Source organism: Ammospiza caudacuta, chromosome 34 (assembly GCF_027887145.1).
Source record: "Ammospiza caudacuta isolate bAmmCau1 chromosome 34, bAmmCau1.pri, whole genome shotgun sequence".
In the NCBI taxonomy this organism is placed as follows: Eukaryota; Metazoa; Chordata; class Aves; order Passeriformes; family Passerellidae; genus Ammospiza; species Ammospiza caudacuta.
Window position 1 is genome coordinate 3,953,208 of NC_080626.1, and position 12,967 is coordinate 3,966,174.

Sequence of the window (12,967 nt, forward strand, 5' to 3'; positions counted from 1 at the left end):
AATCAGCCCAAAAATCCCCCAAATCACCCCAAAAATCCCTCAAAAACCACCCCAAAACCATTCTGAGACATCCCAGTGCTCCCAGTTTGCAATCCCAGGGCCCATCTCTGGTTCTCCCACGTTCCCCATTGCCTCTCCCAGCGCTCCCAGTGCTCCCAGTCCCTCCCAGTGCTCCCAGTCGCTCCCAGTGCTCCCAGTTCCCAATCCCAGCACTCCCAGTGCTCCCAGTTCCCAGTCCCAGTGCTCCCAGTGTTCCCAGTCCCTCCCAGTGCTCCCAGTTCCCAATCCCAGTCACTGTCATCACTCCCAGTTCCCAGTCCCAGCGCTCCCAGTCGCTCCCAGTGCTCCCAGTTCCCAGTCCCAGTGTTCCCAATGCTCCCAGTGTTCCCAGTGCTCCCAGTTCCCAGTCCCAGTCACTGTCATCACTCCCAGTTCCCAGTCCCAGCGCTCCCAGTCACTCCCAGTCCCTCCCAGTGCTCCCAGTTCCCAATCCCAGTCACTGTCATCACTCCGAGTGTTCCCAGTCCCAGTGTTCCCAGTGTTCCCAGTCGCTCCCAGTGCTCCCAGTTCCCAGTCCCAGTCACTGTCATCACTCCCAGTTCCCAGTCCCAGCGCTCCCAGTCACTCCCAGTGCTCCCAGTTCCCAGTCCCTCCCAGTGTTCCCAGTGCTCCCAGTCGCTCCCAGTGCTCCCAGTTCCCAATCCCAGTGTTCCCAGTGTTCCCAGTCCCTCCCAGTGCTCCCAGTTCCCAATCCCAGTCACTGTCATCACTCCCAGTTCCCAGTCCCAGCGCTCCCAGTCGCTCCCAGTGCTCCCAGTTCCCAGTCCCAGTGTTCCCAGTGTTCCCAGTCCCTCCCAGTGCTCCCAGTTCCCAATCCCAGTGCTCCCAGTTCCCAGTCCCAGCGCTCCCAGTCGCTCCCAGTGCTCCCAGTTCCCAGTCCCAGTGTTCCCAGCGCTCCCAGTTCCCAGTCCCAGTGTTCCCAGCGCTCCCAGTGTTCCCAGTCGCTCCCAGTGCTCCCAGTTCCCAGTCCCAGTCGCTCCCAGTCGCTCCCAGTGCTCCCAGTTCCCAATCCCAGTGCTCCCAGTGCTCCCAGTTCCCAGTCCCAGTGCTCCCAGTGCTCTCAGTTCCCAGTCCCAGTGTTCCCAGTCGCTCCCAGTCGCTCCCAGTGCTCCCAGTTCCCAGTCCCAGCGCTCCCAGTCGCTCCCAGTGCTCCCAGTGCTCCCAGTTCCCAGTCCCAGCGCTCCCAGTCGCTCCCAGCGCTCCCAGTTACCGACGATGCGCAGGCGCATCTCGGCCGTGTCCTCCATGCCCTCGATGCGCACGCTGAGCCCGTAGCGCCCCGAGTGCCCCCTGGCGGCGGCGCGGATGAAGAACACCGTGTCCCGCTCCGACGTGCGCACGTGCACGTCCTCGCCCAGGGGCCCGCCCTCCTTCGTCCACGTCACCTGGGGGCGGGGCTTACCCTGCCGGGGGGCGGGGCTTGGTTACATCTATGGGGGGTGTGGGGTTCAGGTGTCCCTGTGGGGCTGTGGGGTTCAGGTGTCCCTGTGGGATTGTGGGGTTCAGGTGTCCCTGTGGGGCTGTGGGGTTCAGGTGTCCCTGTGGGATTGTGGGGTTCAGGTGTCCCTATGGGATTGTGGGGTTCAGGTGTCCCTGTGGGGCTGTGGGGTTCAGGTGTCCCTATGGGATTGTGGGGTTCAGGTGTCCCTGTGGGGCTGTGGGGTTCAGGTGTCCCTATGGGGCTGTGGGGTTCAGGTGTCCCTATGGGATTGTGGGGTTCAGGTGTCCCTATGGGATTGTGGGGTTCAGGTGTCCCTGTGGGGCTGTGGGGTTCAGGTGTCCCTATAGGACCTGTGGGGCTGAGTTGTCCCTATGGATCTGTGGGGTTCAGGTGTCCCTATGGGATTGTGGGGTTCAGGTGTCCCTATGGGATTGTGGGGTTCAGGTGTCCCTGTGGGGCTGTGGGGTTCAGGTGTCCCTATAGGACCTGTGGGGCTGAGTTGTCCCTATGGATCTGTGGGGTTGATTTGTCCCTGTGGGGCTGTGGGGTTGTGGGGTTCTGTTGTCCCGATGGGATCTGTGGGGTTGAGTTGGTTCTATGGGCTCTATGGATCTGTGGGGTTCAGTTGTCCCTATGGGATCTATAGGGCTGTGGGACTGTGGGGCTGACGTATCCCTATGGGGCTGTGGGGTTGAGTTGTCCCTATGGGGCTGTGGGGTTCGGTTATCCCTATGGGGCTGTGGGGTTGAGGTGTCCCTATGGGGTCTGTAGGGTTGAGGTGTCCCTATGGGATCTGTGGGGCTCAGTTGTCCCTATGGGATCTGTGGGGCTGTGGGGTTGAGGTGTCCCTAGGGGCCTGCGGGGTTGTGGGGCTGAGTTGTCTCTATGGGGCTGAGTTACCCCAATAATTCCATAGGGCTGAGTTATCCAAATAAACCTATAGGGCTGACTTGTCCCTATAGGGCTGAGTGACCCCAATAAATCCATAGGGCCGAGTGACCCCAATAAATCCATAGGGCTGAGTTATCCCTATGGGGCTGAGTGACCCCAATAACTCCCTATGGGGCAGAGTGACCCCAATAAATCCATAGGGCTGAGTGACCCTAATAACTCCCTATAGGGCTGAGTGACCCCAATAAATCCCTATGGGGCAGAGTGACCCCAATAAATCCATAGGGCCGAGTGACCCCAATAAATCCATAGGGCTGACTTGTCCCTATGGGGCTGAGTGACCCCAATAAATCCATAGGGCTGAGTTATCCCTATGGGGCTGAGTGACCCCAATAAATCCATAGGGCCAAGTGACCCCAATAAATCCCTATGGGGCAGAGTGACCCCAATAAATCCATAGGGCTGAGTGACCCCAATAACTCCCTATGGGGCAGAGTGACCCCAATAAATCCATAGGGCTGAGTGACCCTAATAACTCCCTGTGGGGCCGAGTGACCCCAATAACTCCCTGTGGGGCCGAGTGACCCCAATAACTCCCTATGGGGCAGAGTGACCCCAATAAATCCCTATGGGGCCGAGTGACCCCAATAAATCCCTATGGGGCTGAGTGACCCCAATAACTCCCTATGGGGCAGAGTGACCCCAATAACTCCCTATGGGGCAGAGTGACCCCAATAAATCCATAGGGCCGAGTGACCCCAATAAATCCATGGGGCCGAGTGACCCCAATAAATCCATGGGGCCGAGCTGTCCCTATAGGGCCGAGTGACCCCAATAACTCTCCAGGCCAGACTGCCCAGGTTTTGGGGTGCCCCGCTCACCTGGAAGGGGATCACCAGGTTCACCTGCTCCCCCACCTTCCTCACGTACGTCTGCCGCAGGTGCCGGGGCAGCCGGATTTTGGGGCGCTCTGGGGGGGTCGGACAGTGTTTAGGGGGGGATTTATGGGGCAGAACCCCCAAATTTTGGGGTCCTCCCCGATTTTGGGGTTCCCCCTTACCCATCAATTCTGCCCTTAATTCTTTCAGGTTCTTCTCCCCGAAGTTTCAGATCCAGTTTTGGGGGTCCCTCCCCGTTTTTAGGGTCCTTTCCCATTTTTAGGGTCTTTCCCCATTTTTGGGGTCTCTCCCCATTTTTAGGGTCTCTCCCCATTTTTGGGATCCCTCCCCAATTTTGGGGTCCCCCACTTCGGTTTTTGGGCTCCCCCCTGATTTTGGAACCCCTACTGATTTCGGGGTCCCCCCTTTCCTTTATGGATCCCCCTTTGCCTTAAGGATTCCCCCCTGATTTTGGGGTCCCTCCTAATTTTGGGGTCCCCCCTTTCCCTTATGAATCCCCCTACTTTCCCTTATGGATCTCCCCTAATTTCGTGATTCCCCCCAAATTTCAGCCTGCCCCCCAATCCCCGCCTCCCCCCCAAATTTCGGGGGGTGTCCCCCTGATTTCTGGCCCCCCCCCTAATTTCGGGGTCCCCCCTTTCCTTTATGGATCCCCCTTTTTTGGATCCCCCCTGATTTTGAGATTTCCCCCCATAATTTCACGACTTCCCCCCCAATTTCAGCCTCCCCCCCAATCCCCGCCTCACCCAGATTTCGGGGTGCTCCCCCCCGATTCCGGGGTACCCTCCGGACTTCGGTTTCCCTCTAATTTCGGGGTCCCCCCTTTCCTTTATGGCTCCCCCTTTCCTTTATGGATCCCCCCCCCGATTTCGGGATTTCCCCCCATAATTTCGGGATTTCCCCCCCCCCCCCAGTTTCAACCTCCCCAAATTCCGGGGTGCTGGCCCCGATTCCGGGGTACCCCCCTGACTTCGGTTCCCCCCTGATTTCGGGGTCCCCCCCTTTCCTTTATGGCTCCCTCTAAATTCCCTTATAGATCCCCCCTAATTTTGGGATTTCCCCCCCGATTTCAGGATTTGCCCCCCGGTTTCAACCTCCCCAGATTCCGGGGTGCTCCCCCCCGATTCCGGGGTACCCCCCTGACTTCGGGGTCCCCCCCTTTCCTTTATGGCTCCCTCTAAATTCCCTTATGGATCCCCCCTGATTTTGGGATTCGCCCCCGCTAATTTTGGGATTCGCCCCCCAGTTTCAACCTCCCCAGATTCCGGGGTGCTCCCCCCCGATTCCGGGGCGCCCCGGGACGCACCGACGATCTCTCGGATGGTCACGGGCTGGGCCATGGTGGCCGGGGGGCTGCGGCCCGCGATGTTGACGCCGACCACGCGGAACAGCAGCTTCTCCCCGGTGGGCAGCCCGCGCACCGTGAGCCCGCAGCGCTCCACCAGCTCCGTGTTCGCGGGCGTCCAGTTGGTGTCTGGGGGGAGAAATTGGGGGTATGGGGGCGGGGGTAGCAGATTTTGGGGGGTTATGGGGTCGGGGAGGGGGTTATGGGGGCGGGGGATATTGGATTTTGGGGGGTTATGGGGCTGGGGTCTCCACCAGCTCTGTGTTCGTGTGGTCTCCTCCGAAGTTTTGGGGTTCCTCCCGAGGTTTCGGGGTGCCCCCCGAGTTTCGGGGTGCCCCACTCACCCCCCTCTCGGCACCACTCCACCAGGTAGCCGTCGATGCCGCCGGCCCCCAGGCGCTCGGGCGGGCGCCACTTGAGCGTGGCCGTGGTGTCGGTGACGTCCTCCAGCGTCAGGTGAGTGGGCTCGCTCGTGGGGGCTGCGGGGAACCCCAAAATCGCCCAAAATCAGCCCAGAAATTAGCACAAAATCAGCCCCGAAATTAGCACAAAAATCTTCTCAGAATCATCCCAAAAATCACACAAAAATCAGCCCAGAATCAGCCAAAAATCAGCACAAAATCAGCTCAAAAACCAGCCCAGAAGTACCCCCAAAATCACACTAAAATCATCACAAAATCGGCCCAGAATCAGCCCAGAATCATCCCAAAATCAGACAAAAATCAGCCCAAAAACACCCAAAAATCAGAACAAAATCACCTCAAAATCACCCCAAAATCAGCCCAAAAATCACTCAGAAATCAGCCTAAAATCAGCCTAAAATCAATTCAAAATCACCCCAAAATCACACCAAAAATACCCCCAAAATCACACCAAATCAGCCCAAAAATTAGCACAAAAATCTTCTCAGAATCATCCCAAAAAATCAGCCCAAAATCACACAAAAATCAGCCCAGAATCAGCCAAAAATCAGCACAAAATCAGCTCAAAAATCAGCCCAGAAATACCCCCAAAATCACACTAAAATCATCACAAAAATCAGCACAAAATCGGCCCAGAATCATCCCAAAATCAGCCCAAAATCAGAACAAAATCACCTCAAAATCACCCCCAAAATCAGCCCAAAATCAGAACAAAATCACCTCAAAATCACCCCAAAATCAGCCCAAAAATCACTCCGAAATCAGCCTAAAATCAGCCTAAAATCAATCCAAAATCACCCCAAAATCACACCAAAAATACCCCCAAAATCACCCCAAAACCACCCAAAAAATCACCCCAAAATCACACAAAAATCACCCCAAAATTATCCACCCCAAAATCACCCCAAATCCCCTCCAGGACCCCCCAAATCTCCCTGGGAGCCCCCAGACCCAATCCAGGACCCCCAAATCCTCCTCAAATCCCCTCCAGGACCCCCTAAAATGCCTCAAATCTCACCCAAATCCCCCTCAAATCCCCCCAAAATCTCATCCAGGATCCCCCCAAATCCCCCTGGGAGCCCCCAGACCCAATCCAGGACCCCCAAATCCCCTCCAGGAACCCCCAAATCCTCCTGGGACACCCCCAGACCCAATCCAGGACCCCCAAATCCCCCTGGGAGCCCCCAGACCCAATCCAGGACCCCCAAATCTCCCTGGGACACCCCCAGACCCAATCCAGGACCCCCAAATCCCCTCCAGGACCCCCCAAATCTCCCTGGGACACCCCCAGACCCAATCCAGGACCCCCAAATCCCCTCCAGGAACCCCCAAATCCTCTTGGGACACCCCCAGACCCAATCCAGGACCCCCAAATCCCCTCCAAGACCCTCTAAAACACCCCAAATCTCACCTAGATCCTCCTCAAACCCCCCCAAATTTTGCCCAAAACCCCCAAAATTTTGCCCAAACCCCCCCGGGACCCCTCCCCACGCACCGATGGGCATGAAGGGGGGGGTGTTGAGGCTGGGGGCCGAGACCCCGATGGCGTTGACGGCGAAGACCCTCATCTCGTAGAGCACGCCCTCGATCATGCGCGTGGACTCGAAGGTGAGCGCGGGCAGCACCTCGAAATTGAGCTTCATCCACCGGTGCGAGCCCTTCTTCTTCCTCTCCACCAGGTAACCTAAACAGGTGAGGGACAGGTGAGACACAGGTGAGACAGGTGAGGGACAGAAATTGAGCTTCATCCACCAGTGCGAGCCCTTCTTCTTCCTCTCCACCAGGTAACCTAAACAGGTGAGACAGGTGAGACACAGGTGAGACAGGTGAGATATCCATCAATGGGAGCCCTAAATCCCCTTCATCCATTGATGGGCGCCCTTCTTCTGCCTCTCCACCAGGTAACCTGCACAGGTGAGACACAGGTGTGTGAGGGACAGAAACTGAGCTTCATCCATTGATGGGAGCCCTTCTTCTGCCTCTCCACCAGGTAACCTGCGACAGGTGAGACAGGTGAGATATCCATCAATGGGAGCCCTAAATCCCCTTCATCCACCTGTGCGAGCCCTTCTTCTTCCTCTCCACCAGGTAACCTGGGACAGGTGAGACACAGGTGAGACAGGTAAAGGACAGAAACTGAGCTTCATCCACCGGTGCGAGCCCTTCTTCTTCCTCTCCACCAGGTAACCTGCACAGGTGAGACAGGTGAGACACAGGTGAGACAGGTGAGGGACAGAAATTGAGCTTCATCCATCAATGGGAGCCCTTCTTCTTCCTCTCCACCAGGTAACCTAAACAGGTGAGACAGGTGAGACACAGGTGAGACAGGTGAGATATCCATCAATGGGAGCCCTAAATCCCCTTCATCCACCTGTGGGAGCCCTTCTTCTTCCTCTCCACCAGGTAACCTGCACAGGTGAGACACAGGTGTGTGAGGGACAGAAATTGAGCTTCATCCATCAATGGGAGCCCTTCTTCCTCTCCACCAGGTAACCTGCACAGGTGAGACAGGTGAGACACAGGTGAGACACACGGACAGAGCCCACACAGGTGTGTGGATGAGGCGGGGACACCCAGGTGCCCATCCAGGTGCCAGGTGTGGGACAGGTGAGGACAGGTGGGACACAGATGAGAGAACACTGAGACACAGGTGAGACAGGTGAGAGACAGGTAAGGGACAGATGGGGACAAGGGGACAGGTGAGACACAGGTGAGGACAGGTGTGACAGGACACGGACAGAGCCCACACAGGTGTGGGGATGAGGAGGGGACACCAGGTGCCCATCCAGGTGCCAGGTGAGGACAGGTGAGGGACAGGTATGTATGGGGACAGGTGAGGGACAATGGGACAGGTGGGAACAGGTGAGAACAGGTGAGGGGACAGGTGAGGACAGGACACACGGACAGAGCCCACACAGGTGTGGGGAAGGGTAGGGGACACCAGGTGCCCATCCAGGTGCCAGGTGTGTCCCCCAGGTGTGTCCCCCCGGTGCCCCCCAGGTGTGTCTCTCACCTGTGACCGGCTGCCCGCCGTCGAACTTGGGCGGCTCCCAGACCAGCACGGCCCAGTCCTCGCCCACCTGGGTGACGCGAACGGCCTCGGGCGGGTCGGGCACATCTGCGGGGACAGGTGAGGTTACCTGTGTGCCCAGGTGTGTGCCCAGGTGTGTGCCCAGGTGTGTGCCCAGGTGTGTGCCCAGGTGTGTGTCCAGGGGTGTGCCCAGGTGTATGTCCAGGTGTGTGCCCAGGTGTGCTCCCAGGTGTGCTCCCAGGTGTGTGTCCAGGTGTGCTCAGATGTGCCAGAGTGTGCCCAGGTGTGCGCCCAGGTGTGCGCCCAGGTGTGCGCCCAGGTGTATCCCAGGTGTATCCCAGGTGTGCCCAGGTGCGTCCCGTACCCACGACGCGGATGTTGATGGCGGCCGTGTCCCCCCATCCCCGCTGGTGCGTCCCCATCCATTCCCAGGTACCTCCACTGCCCCCAGGTGTGTCTCAGGTGTATCCCAGGTGTATCTCAGGTGTATCTCAGGTGTGTCTCAGGTGTGTTTCAGGTGTATCCCAGGTGTATCTCAGGTGTGTCTCAGGGGTATCTCAGGTGTATCTCAGGTGTATCTCAGGTGTATCCCAGGTGTATCTCAGGTGTGTCTCAGGTGTATCTCAGGTGTGCCCAGGTGTGCCCAGGTGTGCCCAGGTGCGCCCAGGTGTATCTCAGGCGTATCTCAGGTGTATCCCAGGTGTATCTCAGGTGTGCCCAGGTGTGCCCAGGTGTATCCCAGGTGTATCCCAGGTGTGCCCAGGTGCGTCCCGTACCCACGACGCGGATGCTGATGGCGGCCGTGTCCTCGCCGGCCGGGTTGGTCACGCGGATCTCGTAGCGCCCCTCGTCGGCGCGCTCGGCGCTCTCGATGACGAAACTGCTGAGCTCGTGCTTGGCCTCGAGCCGGACACGCCCCTCCTGGGCTGAGAACTCCTGCAGGTGCGACAGGTGAGGGACAGGTGGGACAGGTGAGGGACAGGTGACACAGATGTGGGACAGGTGAGACACAGACAGGTGACACAGGAGCTGCTGAGCTCGTGCTTGGCCTCGAGCCGGACACGCCCCTCCTGGGCTGAGAACTCCTGCAGGTGGGACAGGTGGGACACAGGTGAGACAGGTGAGGGACAGGTGAGACACAGACAGGTGAGACACAGACAGGTGTGGGACAGGTGTGGGACAGGTGAGACACAGACAGGTGAGACACAGGTGAGACAGGTGTGGGACAGGTGTTACACAGACAGGTGTGAGACAGGTGTGGGACAGGTGAGACACACACAGGTGAGGGCACACAGGGACAGGTGAGACACAGACAGGTGACACAGGAGCTGCTCAGCTCATGCTTGTCCTCGAGGTGGACACGCCCCTCACGGGCCAAGAACTCCTGCACAGGTGAGATGGACAGGTGAGACACAGGTGAGATGGAAATGTATGGCACAGGTGACATGGACAGGTGTGGGACAGGTGGGACAGGTGTGACACAGGTGTGGGACAGGTGGGACAGAGCTGTTACAGGTGACACTCAGGTGTGCCCAGGTGCCCTCACCTGCCCGTCCTTGGTCCAGGTGACGGTGGGCAGCGGCTCCCCCGAGATGGGCACAGTGACACAGGTGTGACCGTGACACACAATGACACACAGGTGACACAGGTGACACTCAGGTGTGCCCAGGTGCCCTCACCTGCCCGTCCTTGGTCCAGGTGACGGTGGGCAGCGGCTCCCCCGAGATGGGCACGTCCAGGCGCAGTTTGTTTCCCGCCACCACCACCAAGGTGTTCTCCGTGTCCTTGCCCGAGCAGTCCAGGTGGATCTTGGGGGGCTCTGGGGGGGGACAGGGATGGCAGCGACCCCTCAGGTGTGACCAGGTGTGACCAGGTGTCCCCTCAGGTGTACTCTGTCCCCTCAGGTGTCCCCTCAGGTGTGACCAGGTGTGACCAGGTGTCCCCTCAGGTGTGACCAGGTGTCCCCTCAGGTGTCCTCTGTATCCCCCAGGTGCCCCTTCAGGTGTCCCCTGTCCCCGTCAGGTGTTTTCTCAGGTGTTGTCCCCAGGTGTCCCTCCTGTGTTTCCCCCAGGTGTCCCCTCAGGTGTCCCCTGTCCCCACAGTGTCTCCAGGTGTGTCCTGGTGTCCCCTCATGTGTGCCCTGTCCCCTCAGGTGTCCCCACAGGTGCGTCCTCTGTCGCCCCCAGGTGCGCCCCGCGTCCTCTCAAGTGTCTCCTCAGGTGTCTCCTGTCCCTGCCAGGTGTCCCCACAGGTGTCCCCACAGGTGTCCCCTGTCCCTCCAGGTGTCCCCTGCCCCCACAGGTGTCACCTCAGGTGTCCTCTGTATCCTTCAGGTGTCCCCACAGGGGTGCCCAGGTGTCTTCCCCTTTGTCCTCTGTCCCCACAGGTGTGTCCTGTCCCCTCAGGTGTGTCCTGTCCCCTCAGGTGTCCCCACAGGTGTCCCCTCAGGTGTCCCCCCAGGTGTCCCCACAGGTGTGTCCTGTCCCCTCAGGTGTCCCCACAGGTGTGTCCTGTCCCCTCAGGTGTCCCCAGGTGCCCCCCCCCCCCGCCCTCACCTTGCTTGGGCACGTACTCCACCTTGATCTCTGGGGGGGGGGGGGGGGGGGGGGGAGAGAGAGGGGGCGTGTCAGTGACGTCATCGTCCCAGTGACGTCATTGGGAACCCCCGTGACGTCATTGCCCCAAGTGCCCCCCAAACGCCCCCAAATTCCCCCCAGATTTCCCCAAACACCCCCAAAAACGCCCCCAAACACCCCCCAAGTGCCCCCCAATACCCCCAAATGCCCCAATTGCCCCCCAATACCCCCCAATTACCCCCCAAGCACCCCCAAATGCCCCAATTACCCCCAAGCACCCCCAAACGCCCCAATTACCCCCCAAACACCCCCCAAATGCCCCAATTACCCCCCAATTACCCCCCAAATGCCCCAATTACCCCCCAAACACCCCCCAATTACCCCCCAATACCCCCAAATGCCCCAATTGCCCCCCAATACCCCCCAATTACCCCCCAAACACCCCCCAAATGCCCCCGAAACGCCTCCAAACACCCCCAAATTTCCCCAAACGCCCCCCAAAATGCCCCCTCCCAGTGCCCCCCAGCACCCCCAGTTTTCCTCCCAAATGCCCCCAAACCCCCCGAATTTCCCCGGATTTCCCCCAAATTTGCCCGAATTTCCCCCAAATTTCCCCAGATTTCCCCCAAATTTCCCCGAATTTCCCCCAAATTTCCCCAGATTTCCCCCAAATTTCCCCGGATTTCCCCCAAATTTCCCCGATTTCCCCCAAATTTCCCCAGATTTCCCCCAAATTTCCCCGAATTTCCCCCAAATTTGCCCGGATTTCCCCCAAATTTGCCTGGATTCGCCCCAAATTTGCCCGGATTTGCCCCAAATTTCCCCGGATTTGCCCCAAATTTGCCCGGATTCGCCCCAAATTGCCGCCGTGCCCACCGAGGAAGTTGAGTTTGGCCGACAGGGTGAGGGCGAAGCCGTCGGGCACGAAGGTGTAATCGCCCTCGTCCTCGGGGCGCACGTCGTCGATCACCAGCTTGTGGATCCTGGGAGGGACCAAAAATCCCATAAAATCCACCCAAAAATCCCAAAATTCCGACCAAAAAAAAAAAAAAATTAAAAAGTCCCCCCCAAAAAAAAAAAAAAAAACCCCACTCAAATATCTCAAAATTCAAAAATAAACCCCACCCAAATATCTCAAAATTCAAAAAAACCCCTCTCAAATATCTCAAAATTCAAAAAAACCCCACTCAAATATCTCAAAATTCAAAAAAACCCCACTCAAATATCTCAAAATTAAAAAAAAAAAAACACTCAAATATCTCAAAATTCAAAAAAACCCAACTCAAATATCTCAAAATTAAAAAAAACCCCACCCAAAAAAAAAATCACAAAATTCAAAAAAATCCCACCCAAAAAAAAATCACAAAATTCAAAAAAACCCCACCCAAAAAACCACAAAATTCAAAAAAACCCCACCCAAAAAAATCACAAAATTCAAAAAAACCCCACCCAAAAAAAATCACAAAATTCAAAAAAACCCCACCCAAAAAATCACAAAATTCAAAAAAACCCCACCCAAAAAAATCACAAAATTCAAAAAAACCCCACCCAAAAAAATCACAAAATTCAAAAAAACCCCACCCAAAAAAAATCACAAAATTAAAAAAAAAAATCCCACCCCAAAATTACGAAATCCCCACCCAAAACCTCCGAAAATCCCAAAGAAACCCACCCAGAAATCCCAAAAATCCGAAACAAAAATAATCCGCTCAAAAACCTCCGGCGTCCCAAAAAGTCCCGCACAAAAAGCCCCAAAAATCCCCAAAATCCCAAAAGTCCCAAGAAACCCCAACCAAAAATCCCCAAATTCAAAAAAAAAAAACCCAACCAAAAAAATCACAAAATCCCAAAAAATCCCATTATTTTTGGGAATTTTGGGGGGGATATTTTTTTTTATTTTTTGGGGAAATTTTTGGGTTATTTTTGGGATATTTTAGGATTTTTTGGGGATATTTTTAAGGTTATTTTTGGGGTATTTTGGGGGTTATTTTTGGGATGTTTTGGGAATTTATTTATGTCATTTTTGGGATATTTTGGGATATTTTTGGGAATTTTTGGGGGCGATTTTTTTGGGGGGGGGAATTTTTGGGGATATTTTTGGATTTTTTTTTGCATTATTTTGGGGAATTTTGGGGGGAATATTTTCGGGGTATTTTTGGCAAATTTTGGGGATTTTTTTTCGTCATTTTTGGGATATTTTTAGGAATTTTTGGGGATTTCTTTTTATAATTTTGGAATATTTTGGGAGGGCTTTTTGGGGTGTTTTTAGGACATTTTTAGGTTATTTTTGGGGATCATTTTG

The 12,967-nt window shown here is 56.1% G+C and overlaps 1 protein-coding gene across 1 annotated transcript in view; it reads right to left on the reverse strand.

The window, feature by feature from the left end:
• MYBPC2 (myosin binding protein C2) overlaps positions 1-12,967 on the reverse strand; it is a 40,437-nt gene that overhangs the window by 7,801 nt on the left and 19,669 nt on the right. Inside the window, exons 15-24 of the mRNA XM_058822793.1 lie at positions 11,542-11,648; positions 10,645-10,674; positions 9,769-9,908; positions 8,866-9,025; positions 8,072-8,176; positions 6,554-6,742; positions 4,981-5,115; positions 4,598-4,765; positions 3,274-3,362; positions 1,271-1,463 (exon numbers count right to left, since the gene is read on the reverse strand). Of these exons, the coding sequence (XP_058678776.1) occupies positions 1,271-1,463; positions 3,274-3,362; positions 4,598-4,765; positions 4,981-5,115; positions 6,554-6,742; positions 8,072-8,176; positions 8,866-9,025; positions 9,769-9,908; positions 10,645-10,674; positions 11,542-11,648 (1,316 nt within the window). The remainder of the gene's footprint in view (positions 1-1,270; positions 1,464-3,273; positions 3,363-4,597; positions 4,766-4,980; positions 5,116-6,553; positions 6,743-8,071; positions 8,177-8,865; positions 9,026-9,768; positions 9,909-10,644; positions 10,675-11,541; positions 11,649-12,967) is intronic.